This window comes from Sus scrofa, chromosome 8 (genome assembly GCF_054392235.1).
Source record: "Sus scrofa isolate SSC_HxYL_T2T_F1_AM1 chromosome 8, Sscrofa_HxYL_maternal_Yorkshire_Landrace_v2.0, whole genome shotgun sequence".
Lineage (NCBI taxonomy): Eukaryota > Metazoa > Chordata > Mammalia > Artiodactyla > Suidae > Sus > Sus scrofa.
In genome coordinates this window covers 3,948,521-3,960,342 of record NC_139390.1, presented here as the reverse complement: position 1 = coordinate 3,960,342, position 11,822 = coordinate 3,948,521, and the positions used below count along the sequence as shown (strand labels likewise).

Here is an 11,822-nt window from a genome sequence, read left to right as displayed (position 1 = left end):
ACCCAGATCTTTTTGACTCCACCCTGCTGCCCCCGAATGGCACAGGCCAGGGAGTGCCCCTGGACCATGCGTTGGTGTGGCAGTGCCTGTCCAGCTTTCAGGGACTATCAGGTCCAAAGGAGTCCTCCGTCAAAGAGTGAGCCTCGAGCTGATTGCTGTAGCTGCAGGGCCCTTTGACTGGGGAGAGGAGAGATCATGGAGAGAGGTCTGCTAATGATCAAGGCCATCAGTGGGGTGGGAGGCTCGGGGAGGAGGGAGCCGCGCTGGAAATGCTGTGGGATGGGAAGTGATGGAAATTTGTCGGAGCAAATCAAAAGGCTTTCCCAGAAGCAGAGGGACATAGCTGCTGCGTTTGACCGAGGCTCTGTCTCCATCATCACCAAAGGGTATTTAACTCCACCGCGTAGCCTCCAGAGAGGGAGGTGGCAGTGCCAGCACCACGCACTCCAGGCACATCCCAGAGCCCTCTGTGTTATTGGGGTCAGGTTAGTTATCTTTCTTATTCTTCCAACCACACCACCCAAAGTAGAGCAAAAATTCAGGGCATTTAAAAAGCAATGGGGGGAGTTCCCTTCGTGGCACAGTGGTTAACGAATCCGACTAGGAACCATGAGGTTGAGGGTTCAATCCCTGGCCTTGCTCAGTGGATTAAGGATCCGGTGTTGCCGTGAGCTATGGCTTAGGTTGCAGATTCGGCTCAGATCTGGCGTTGCTGTAGCTCTGGCATAGGCCGGCAGCCACAGCTCTGATTAGACCCCTAGCTTAGAAACCTTTGTATGCTGCAGGGGAGTTCCCATCACAGCTCAGTGGTTAAAGAACCTGACTAGCATCCATAAGGACTCGGGTTCAATACCTGGCCTCGCTCAGTGGGTTAAGGATCCGGCGTTGCTGTGAACTGTGGTGTAGGTCGAAGACACAGCTCGGATCCTGTGTGGCTGTGGCCGTGGTGTAGTCCGGCAGCTGCAGCTCTGCTTTTGACCCCTAGCTTGGGAAACTCCGTATTCCGTGGGTGCAGCCCTAAAAAGATAAAAAATAAAATAGCAGTAGTTTATATCATAATTGGGAAAGTGAATAAAATTTCTCATTAAGAGCACCAAATCAGCATTTCCAGATCCCTGCCAGGAGGTGACGAGGTCCAGGGTGCTTTTAACAGTCCTTTTTGTTTCTCAAGTAGGATGCTGCAGGAGGCAGTAAAGGGAGACAGGCTTGGTGGGTAGAGCTTGCTCTGTGCGCAGGTGAAGGAGTAAGCGTGTTGTTTCTTCTCCATTTATGTGTGAGAGCAGGTGTGTATTCTTCTTAGCTGCGTTGCTCTCCAGAACAACTAAATTCTGCAGTTGCGTGGAAGTAATTTCCAAGACCAAGCAGAAGCAGCCATGTCTGGTGACTCGGTTGCAGTGATCGTTCTGTGGAGAATAGGAACTGCCCGCCGTTTCTGAGTATTGAACGCAGTCGAAGAAGCGATCCCCAGGGGCCGGGCGTTCGGCACTGGAGACTGGCCCCGGCTTTAGAAACACAGTGACACAGGCTTGCTGTACAGAACAGCGTGCAGCCGCGTGTCAGCTGACCCTGGTGTTAGGTTCATGGTCTGGAGGAAGTGGAATAAAACGGCCATACCCGTCACACCTTGGACACGATGGTAAGCAGAGTCTTTCTGATGGAATTGTGTGGGCAGCTGCGTTTATGACTGGTATCTGCCGTGGTTGGTAACAGTGTTTTTAAGGGAAGGACAGCTCTCTTCTGGCCCATTTCCCTTTCCTTTTCTGTCCTGTCTCCTCCTGAAAGCTGTGATACGATGTGGCTAGAGTGTAACTATCAATGTTTACAGGTGGCCTTTTCCTTTGTAATCGGTTTCTTGCTGCTAAACTGTGTAATGTACGATTTCTTGTCTCCGGTGTCCGCAGTACTTGTGCTGAGTCATTTTGAGTGAAGCGAGTGGGGTGAGGTTCTATTTTTAGCCCCTCAAGGCCCTGTGAGGGCATCAGGCGAGCAGAGTCCTGTGTATCCTTTCGGGTCGTGCCCACCAGGAGACACCCAGTGCCAATTTAAATAGGACTTTTGGCCACTGAATAAATATGAAGTTCCTAGAAAATGCGAACTCTTTCTTGTACCTTGTGCAAGACTATTCTTTTCTCCTGTAAGAAGCAGAGAATGTTAAAAGTTTAAAAATATGCATACGGACAGATTTGCCTAAGCCTGTTTGCAGCATTCCTTTTTCTTGAGTTCGCCTCTTATTCTTCTCCTCCCAGTCTTGGACCTCCGTGCCCTCGCCTTAAATTTTACCCCAGTTCTCCACAGAGGCTAACACCCTGTTCACGACCTGAAAGCGTTCCCGTTTGCTCCCAGCAATGACATATGTTTCCTACCTGCTCTTTTTGTTCCAGTCATGAGCATTTGCTTTAGAAGAGAGGAAATGTAATCTCCTTTTTTCTTTGTACCGTGAGCTCCCCGAGGACCATGACGAGGTTTTGCAGTTTTAAATTTGCTCATGTAGGTATTGAATAGGGTTTGGTAGTGACACTTTTAGCCTTAAGCTGGCACTTGGGTCCTAGGCTGCCCCCGTGAGCACGATGCTGTATTCCCGGAAGACAGACGCCACGCTGGGCGCTGCGTTAATATTCTCACATCTTATAAGTAAGTACCAGTGAATATACTTGATGAATACATTTACCAAACTGGATCCACAAACCTATAGTTTGGAGACTCTTGAGTTCATGTAAATATTGATGATGTAATTCTTTTGAAACATGGAAGACACAACACTTTTGTATGAAAACGAAATTATACAAATACCTGACTTTTTGTACTTTGGCAGTAAACTGATGTGTATTTCTCTTCTCGCCCAGAGCTCGGGTATTGAGACTTTGGTGGAGGAGCTTTGCTCCAGGCTGAAAGACCTTCAGAGCAAGCAAGGTGAGCGCACACCTCCCTCTTCCCAGCGGCTCTTCCCAGGGGCTCCCTGCTGGGAGGTTGGAGTCTGCTAGGAGTTGGGGGCGGGGGGGAATCTTAGAAGGGATGGGAAGAGAAGGGCCAGGCCTTTGTATTCCGAGTACCACCAGGCCAGGGTCGCTTCAGCTGCCTGCGAGTGGCTCCTGGGTCGCCCCCGGCCGTCGTTCATCCTGCACAGGCGGAGCCTTGCCCTCGGGGGTGCCTCCACCCGCAGGTGCCCTCCTGGACGGGAGACGTTGCTTTCCGCTCGCCCTCACACTGCAGCACCCTCCTCTTTCCCGTTCTCCACCTCCACCACCCCACTCATGTTTGCCGGGTGACCTCAAGGCCCCCCAAAGCGTCCACTAATTGTTTTGGGTTTGGAAGGAACTTTTGCCTTGACTCTTGACGTTTTTGGGTAGACAGACTTGACAAGCTCCTCGAGGCGTTTGTTTTCATTTGCGAACCCCTCCGGCTTCTTTGCCCCTCTTTCTGCAGCTCCCTGAGTGTTGCGGGCTGTTGTCCTTGTCCGCTTCGTAGCCGTTTTGCTGCCCACCAGGCCCCGAGCCTTCCTTTTCAAGGCACAGTTGGTCGGTTCCTGATCCGAGGGCAGTCGGGGGCCGCCTCGCTTCTGTTTTAGTGGACGCACGGCCCTCGCTCGCGGAAGGAGCGACGGAGCTCGTGAGAGAACCTTCCTCGCAGCCTCGTGTCAGTCCCGACGGGGCGCCGTGACGCCCGTGCGTGCAGGGTCGTGTGAGAAAATACTTGGGAGACCTGAGCAGGTGCTCTCTCCTCTGGTGCGATGAATACGCACGCACGCGGGGGTTGCGGTCTCTTGACCCCGAGCCTCCTCCGGAGCCCGCCCTCCGCCCTCGGCCCTCCGCCCAGGGTTAATGTGGTTTAGCCAGAGAAGTCCCTCGGGCGCACTCAAGAAATAGATTGTTATTAAAAGGTCGAAGGGGTATGTCGTTCTTTTTAATGACGCCACAGAAGCCTGTGTAACTTCTGATTACATTTATTTGAGGAGCTTTTGAAACATGAGCATTTGTTAACTAGATATGACACATGTTCCTGAATTCTTGTTTCATCACAGAGGAGAAGATTCACAAAAAGTTGGAGGGGTCTCCCTCTCCGGAGGCAGAACTGTCCCCTGCAGCCAAGGACCAAGTGGAAATGTACGTAAGCGCATCCAGCAAGCCAGGGGTGTTTGCTGAAAGCAGACTGGACGCTGCGGCCTGGTCTGCAGGCGTCGTGTGTCGTCTCCTGTTTAGTTTGATATCCTGTAACCCGGGAAGCATGTACCGAACAGTTTGTGTGTGCTCGACACGGAGAGTTCAGCGGTTACGAGTAAGACGGTTTTATCCTTTGCACGCATATTGAATCAGTGTTTGTGAAGCGAATGAGCGAAACGAGATTGTGATGTACTCTCCGTTCACACACGAGCTTCGGGCTCCACCGCAGTGCCCTGAGACAGTTGTGAGAAATGACACGTGTCCCTGGACGCCAGCTTCCCACCCCTGACGAGGGGGAATGTGGGCAAGTCGTGGACCTTGTCAGATTTGTTTCCTAAAGAGGCTTTTCTGTCTTTTGTCAGTGGTTAATATTTAAAGTGGTTGCCTGTAAGCAGATTTCCCTATTACACATTTTACTTGAATCGTCAGGACTCCTAGGAAGTTCTTTAAGGAAAAAATAACATGCAGTTGGTTGTGCTGGGTGTGCTGCCTAGCATGGTAGCCACAGCCAGCCGGGTGGGGCCGTTTCAGACTGAGCTGTGGTTGTATGTGTCGTCCTCACCAGAGTTCAAAGACTTCAGATAAAAAAGAATGTAGGGCTTCCTGCTGTGGCAGAGAGGGTCCAGGGTCTGGTGTTGCTGTAGCTGTGCCTTAGGTCCCAGCTGTGGCTCAGATTCGATCCCTGGCCTGGGAACTTTCATGCTGTGGATGTGGTTGAAAAAAAAAAGTAAAACATTACATTAATATGTTCAGTGTTGATTACATGTAAAATGATAATGGTTAGGTAAAATATGTTACCGAAACTAATTTCACCTGTTTTCTTCTTACGCTTTTAACGGGACTCCTAGAACTTTAAAAATTGCTTACGGAGCTCACAGTATAGACAAAAGAGGGTCAAGTGTAAGCCTTTTAGCGCTTCATGGGTGACCTTGACGCGCCGTTACAATGACGGCACCCACCTTGGCAGCCCCCCGACTCTGATGTCAGCCTTGCTCTGACATCATCAGTGGTACCGGTTTCCCAGCAAGCTAAAAGCCCTCCTTTCCCGTCTCCACGCTCTCTGCAGCCACCTCCCTGGCGTCTCCGCCCTGTGTTTCCAGCAGTTGCTGGTCTTACGAGGCCCAATGTCGTCGTGTCCTCGCACAGGTTCCCAGGCCTCCCAGTTAGTACTCACCAAACTGCGACATTTTTCTGGACCCTGGCGGCTCAGCTGGAGTCCCTTTTCTCTGATTGTTCTGGGCCTCCCCCTCTTTTCTGAGCACTCGAATTCCATGATCCCTGCCATTTCTAGGGCCTGCTTAACACAAGGCCTTGTGTGAGCCTCCTGAGAACAGATACGACGACAGCAATCACTGAGCTTGCCCTTCTGACTCATTTCACATGTTAGTTCCTTTATTCCTCAGCCCTCTGTGCGGTAGATAGGATTATTACCCCATTTCATGGGCCACAGAGAGGTTAAGGACCACGCCTAAGGCCACCCAGCTCCTGAGCGGTGGTCAGGACTCAGACTCAGAGAGTGTGGCTTCAGAGTTCATGCTGTCGATCCCTTTGCTGTCCGGCTTTTCACCTCTGTCTGTTTCCAGTGCTCAGAACAGCCTGGAGAGGTGAGTCATGAGGAAATGAACTGAGGCATGATAGGGTTAGCTTAAAGTCCCAAACCTAGTAAGTGAGCTGAGGTTCAAATTCAGAAATTTCATATCAAAATATTACACTTTCCACTATGTTATATTTGTTGTTCGTGACTTAGTTAAAATCCAAACTTTAAAGGTAGAAGTTGTCATCATGCAGAGTTCCCGTCGTGGCGCAGTGGTTAACGAATGCGACTAGGAACCATGAGGTTGCGGGTTCGATCCCTGGCCTTGCTCAGTGGGTTAACGATCCGGCGTTGCCGTGAGCTGTGGTGTAGGTCGCAGACGCGGCTCGGATCCCACGTGGCTGTGGCTGTGGTGTAGGCTGGCAACTACAGCTCCGATTCGACCCCCAGCCTGGGAACCTCCGTATGCCGCGGGAGTGGCCCTAGAAAGGGCAGAAAGACCAAAAAAAAAAAGTTGTCATCTTGCATGTTTTGTAAATATTCTTATAGTGCTTCTCTCAGTGTTGAACACAGAGGTGCTTGATCCATAGAGCTAAATATAAAGCGTATGTTTGGTTTTTTGTTGTTGTTTTGGTTTGTTTGTTTGTTTGTTTTTTGTTTTTTGCTTTTCAGGGCTGTGCTCATGACATATGGAGGTTCCCAGGCTAGGGGTCCAATAGGAGATATTGCCGCCGGCCTACACCACAGCACAGCAACGCCAGATCTGAGCCGCATCTGCAGCCCACACCACAGCTCACAGCAGCTCAGGATCCTTAACCCACTGAGCGAGGCCAGGGATCAGTCACGCAACTTCATGGTTCCTACTCGGATTTGTTTCCACTGCGCCGGGTCGGGAACGCCTCTACTATCATATTAATTTTCTTAAAGTGAGTGATTCACGGGTGATAGAAGCATCGTATTGAAATGAAATGTCCCACTTCTCCAGCTGGCGAGGTTCTGTTGTATCCGATGCCGTCTGAGTGCCCACTTTTGGGTTCTCTTTGTTTCAGGTACTATGAAGCGTTCCCGCCACTTTCGGAGAAGCCCGTCTGCCTGCAGGAGATCATGACGGTGTGGAACAAGTCTGCAGTCTGTTCTTACTCCAGCTCCTCCTCATCGTCCACAGCGCCCCCCGCCAGCACAGACACGTCCTCCCCCAAGGACTGCCCCAGCGAAGGCGAGGTCACCAAGGAGAGAAGCAGCGAAGTCCCCAGCAGCGCGCACGAGAAAACCCAGAGCAGAGGGCCGAACGAGAAGGAGAACAGGGTGAGAAACGGCCCCGGCGAAGACAAGCCCGCTCTGTACAAAAAGCAGATCCGACAGAAGCCCGAAGGGAAGCTGCGCCCTCGCTCCTGGTCTTCCGGCTCTAGCGAGGCAGGCTCGAGTTCCAGCGGGAATCAGGGAGAGGCAAAATCGTCCATGAAGTGTGTGAAAGTGAGACACAAGGCACGAGAAATCCGAAACAAAAAGGGACGGAGCGGGCACAGCAGGCTCTCCTTGAAGCACGGCGACAAGGCGGACAGAAACGTGCACGCCGGCGGCGGCGGGGCCATCAAGCAGCTGTGCAAGCGGGGTAAGCGCCCGCTGAAGGAGCTGGGGAGGAAGGAGCCCGGCAGCACGGAAGCCAGGGACCTGCCCGCGGAGAGCAGAAACGACCGCGAGTATAAAGAGGAGCCGCTGTGGTACACGGAACCCATCGCCGAGTATTTCGTTCCTCTGAGCAGAAAAAGCAAACTGGAGACCACATACCGAAACAGACAAGACACGAGTGATCTGGCCTCAGAGGCAGTGGAAGAATTGTCGGAGTCAGTGCATGGTCTTTGCATCAGCAACAATAATATTCATAAAACATACCTCGCAGCAGGTACTTTCATTGATGGTCATTTTGTAGAAATGCCTGCAGTTATCAATGAGGACATTGACCTCACGGGGACCTCATTCTGTTCTCTTCCGGAGGACAGCGGATACCTGGATGATATTCATCTCTCGGAATTAACACACTTCTATGAAGTGGATATTGATCAATCCATGTTGGATCCTGGTGCCTCAGAAACAATGCAAGGAGAAAGTCGGATCTTGAACATGATTCGGCAAAAAAGCAAAGAGAAAGCAGATTTTGAGGCAGAATGTTGCATAGTGTTAGATGGAATGGAGTTGCAAGGGGAACGTGCAATATGGACGGATTCTACCAGCTCTGTGGGTGCCGAGGGCTTGTTCCTGCAAGACCTGGGCAGCCTGGCTCAGTTTTGGGAGTGCTGCTCATCCAGCTCTGGCGATGCCGACGGAGAGAGTGTCGGAGGAGATTCTCCAGTTAGGCTCTCCCCGACCTTAGACAGCACAGCGCTCCACCCGCATTTGCTTGCTGGCAATCAGGAGCTCTTTTCAGATATTAATGAAGGATCTGGTATAAACTCTTGTTTTTCAGTGTTTGAAGTGCAATGCAGTAATTCTGTTTTACCATTTTCTTTTGAAACACTCAACTTGGGAAATGAAAATACAGATTCTAGTGCTAACATGCTTGGGAAAACACAGTCTAGATTGCTAATATGGACCAAAAATAGTGCCTTTGAAGAAAACGAACACTGTTCCAATCTTTCAACAAGAACTTGTAGTCCCTGGTCCCATTCGGAAGAGACCCGTTCAGACAATGAGACCTTAAACATTCAGTTTGAAGAATCCACGCAGTTTAATGCAGAAGATATTAATTACGTAGTTCCTAGAGTCTCGTCAAATTATGTAGATGAAGAACTTCTAGACTTTTTGCAAGACGAGACTTGTCAGCAAAACAGTAGAACTTTAGGAGAAATCCCGACCTTAGTTTTCCAAAAAAAATCTAAACTAGAATCTGTCTGTGGTATTCAGCTAGAACAAAAGACGGAACACAAAGCCTTTGAAACTACGCAGGCATGTCGTGAAAGCAGTCCTCTTGGAGATGGCTACAGCTCAGGGGTTATTAAAGACATTTGGACAAAGATGGCAGATAGAGATTCTGTAGCGATGGTAGAAATAGAAAGAATTGATGATGAGTTATTTCCAACAGATGTAAATAACTACTGCTGCTGTTTGGATGCTGAAGCTAAGATGGAGCCCCTCCAGGAGCCTAATAAGGCCGTGCAGAGATCCGAGTATCATCTGTGGGAGGGACAGAAAGAGAACCTGGAGAAAAGAGCTTTTGTTTCTGGCGAGCTGTCCAAGGTGGATGGTGGTGATTATACTACGCCCTCTAAACCTTGGGACGTGGCCCAAGATAAGGAGAACTCATTCATTCTGGGAGGCGTTTACGGAGAGCTCAAAACCTTTAGTAGCGACGGGGAGTGGGCAGTGGTACCGCCCAGTCACACAAAAGGAAGTTTGTTGCAGTGCGCGGCTTCTGATGTCGTGACCATAGCTGGTACAGATGTCTTTATGACCCCGGGGAACAGTTTTGCTCCAGGTCACAGGCAGTTATGGAAACCCTTCGTGTCATTCGAACAGAACGAGCAGCCGAAGGGCGGGGAAAATGGGTTGAATAAGGGGTTTTCTTTTATCTTCCATGAAGACTTACTAGGAGCTTGTGGTAACTTTCAAGTCGAAGACCCTGGACTTGAATATTCGTTCTCATCCTTTGACCTAAGCAATCCATTTTCACAAGTCCTTCACGTGGAGTGTTCGTTCGAACCCGAAGGGATTGCATCTTTCAGTCCTAGTTTTAAACCGAAGTCAATCCTCTGCTCTGACTCAGACAGTGAAGTTTTCCACCCCAGGATATGTGGCGTTGACAGAACACAGTACAGGGCTATTCGCATCTCTCCTAGGACTCACTTTCGCCCAATTTCTGCATCTGAACTGTCCCCGGGGGGAGGAAGCGAGTCGGAATTTGAATCTGAAAAAGACGAAGCAAATATTCCCATTCCTTCTCAAGTTGACGCATTTGAAGATCCGCAGGCAGACCTCAAACCACTGGAAGAAGATGCAGAGAAGGAAGGCCATTACTATGGAAAATCAGAGCTGGAGTCTGGAAAATTCCTTCCCAGGTTAAAAAAATCTGGAATGGAAAAGAGTGCTCAGACATCACTGGATTCCCAGGAGGAATCAGCTGGGATTCTGCCAGTGGGAAAGCAGAGTCAGTGTTTGGAGTGTAGCATGAATGAATCTCTGGAGATCGACTTAGAAAGCTCAGAAGCAAATTGTAAAATGATGGCACAATGTGAGGAAGAACTTAATCATTTTTGCAGTTGCAAGGCAGGTTGTCAGTTCCCTGCTTACGAAGATAATCCGGTTTCTTCAGGACAGCTGGAAGAGGTATGTGTCGGTGTGTCTTGGTATTTGATAAAAGGTTTGATCAGACTTTCAAAAACAGCCTGATTTCAGGCATTGAAAGGGTGAAATTATTAGGAATTCAGCTTAACCGTCTTTAAACCCAGCACTCTTACGATTTTTACATAGCAACTTCAAATGAATTTGATATTTATAAATTTGAACTAGACAGTAGACTTTTTATGCAAAGACATTTTTAAAAATAAATCAGGATATGAGGTGTTTATGTGTTGTCTTAGGTGTACCTGTACTGTGCTTAAAGCAAAGCCTGATATATAACTTTCAATCATCAGCTGAAAAAGGAAGCGGCTTCTTACTCTTCACAGGGTCCTTTGCTCTTAGATTTGCCCACCTAACTGCCTCTGAAACTTTGATTAGTTTATTGAAACTTAGGTTTTACATGTAAATTACATCTGTATAGAATTCTCTTAAAATTTATCTTCATGGTACAAGTGAAAATCAACCCACAATCCAAATGCAACAGAATAACTTCTATAGACGTACAGATGTACCTTGCTTCTTACCAAATTCTCATTCCCGAAGTTACGTGAATTTTGTGGGTGAGTTTACCAGATGAGGTTACTGCTTTTATTAATGGGAGTCGTGATACCATTTGTTCCTGAGAAGACATTTGGGATTACATCGAATGCACAAGAAATAACACTTAGGACGGTAACCTGTTCATGAAAACAGCGTGGCACTCTGCCCATTTCTCAGCCATGACTTGCTGCAGCAGTGCCTGGCCTCTTTCCAGGAGCACCTTACTAAGAAGGCAGTCGGAGGCGCTCCGGAGAGGAGGGGAGCGGCGCCCTCCTCCCATCTGGCCTCCTGCAGGCTCCGCCCACCTTTCGGCTGGCTCAGTCGTGCCCCCCCCCACCCGGCCCCCACGTCCTTCGATGCTCTCCCCAACCCACACCAGAAATCGTTTCTCCCTTCTTTGAATTTCTGTGTGCTTTATGCCTCTTCTTTAAATTGCACTTGCCATTTTTCATGAGTCACTTTTGTACTTTGTCTTGTGAGATTATAAGACAAGCTGGGATCCGTGGCTTCCTCACTGCTGGGTCAGTGCCTGGGTGTGGACCTGAGTGCCTCTGAGGGTAGGAAGCCCCACAGGCCACTAGAGAGTCGCTGCTCTGACGAGCTCGCCTCGAGATCCTTAGACACGAATTGAATCCCATTGAAACACTGAACTCTGAACGGCTCAGAACAGAAAACCGTAATGTCGTTAGCCCTTACCTGTCTGTGAATTGCCCCACTTTTCATCCTTCAGTGTCCCTTTACGGACCTTGCATTTCACCTGGTTCCAGATGGGGAAGAAAGAAAAAGCGGCAAGAAGGGAGATTCCACATCATATCACTACCGTATGCCTTCGCTTGCTAGTACGTGGATATATTTACGTGTTACCAGAAGGCCGAGTTGTCTGGAAAGGTCTCGGCTGCCCATGCCGTCCCCTGTGGGCGCCAGGGTCGTCCCGCAGCCTGGCTGCTGTCGCTGCTCTCAGCCCTGTCTCGGCAGCACACCTGCCGCTTAGAGCTCACGGCACAGGTTCATCTAAGGGGCAGAAAGTCTGCGAGAGTGGCCTGAAGGGACAGTTCTGGGCCAGGCTGGGACCAGAACCTGTGCCGTTCACGCTCTCACACTGCCGGTCAGTCTTGGGGAGCTCCTGCCAGGCTCTGCTTTCCCCTTCTCTGAGTGAGGGCAGTCGTTACGGAGGGCCCAGCTCCGTTTTAAAAGTCACTCAGTTGCCCGTCTGTTTCAGAGCAAGTGGTCTAAAATGTGGGATTTCTAATGGGATG

The 11,822-nt window shown here is 49.7% G+C and overlaps 1 protein-coding gene across 7 annotated transcripts in view; it reads left to right on the top strand.

Moving 5' to 3' along the window:
• Positions 1-11,822, top strand: part of KIAA0232 (KIAA0232 ortholog) — an 88,353-nt gene that overhangs the window by 62,679 nt on the left and 13,852 nt on the right. For 6 of the 7 annotated variants that reach the window (XR_014812089.1, XR_014812090.1, XM_084971424.1 and 3 more), the window contains exons 5-7: positions 2,844-2,910; positions 4,019-4,100; positions 6,741-10,011. Coding sequence is in view for 5 of the 7 variants with exons in the window: in XM_084971424.1 (XP_084827550.1) it covers positions 2,844-2,910; positions 4,019-4,100; positions 6,741-10,011 (3,420 nt within the window). In the remaining 2 variants the exon portion in view is untranslated. Of the gene's footprint in view, positions 1-2,843; positions 2,911-4,018; positions 4,101-6,740; positions 10,012-11,333; positions 11,406-11,822 lie in introns of all 7 variants that reach the window. The other variant, XM_084971426.1, reaches the window with a different exon arrangement.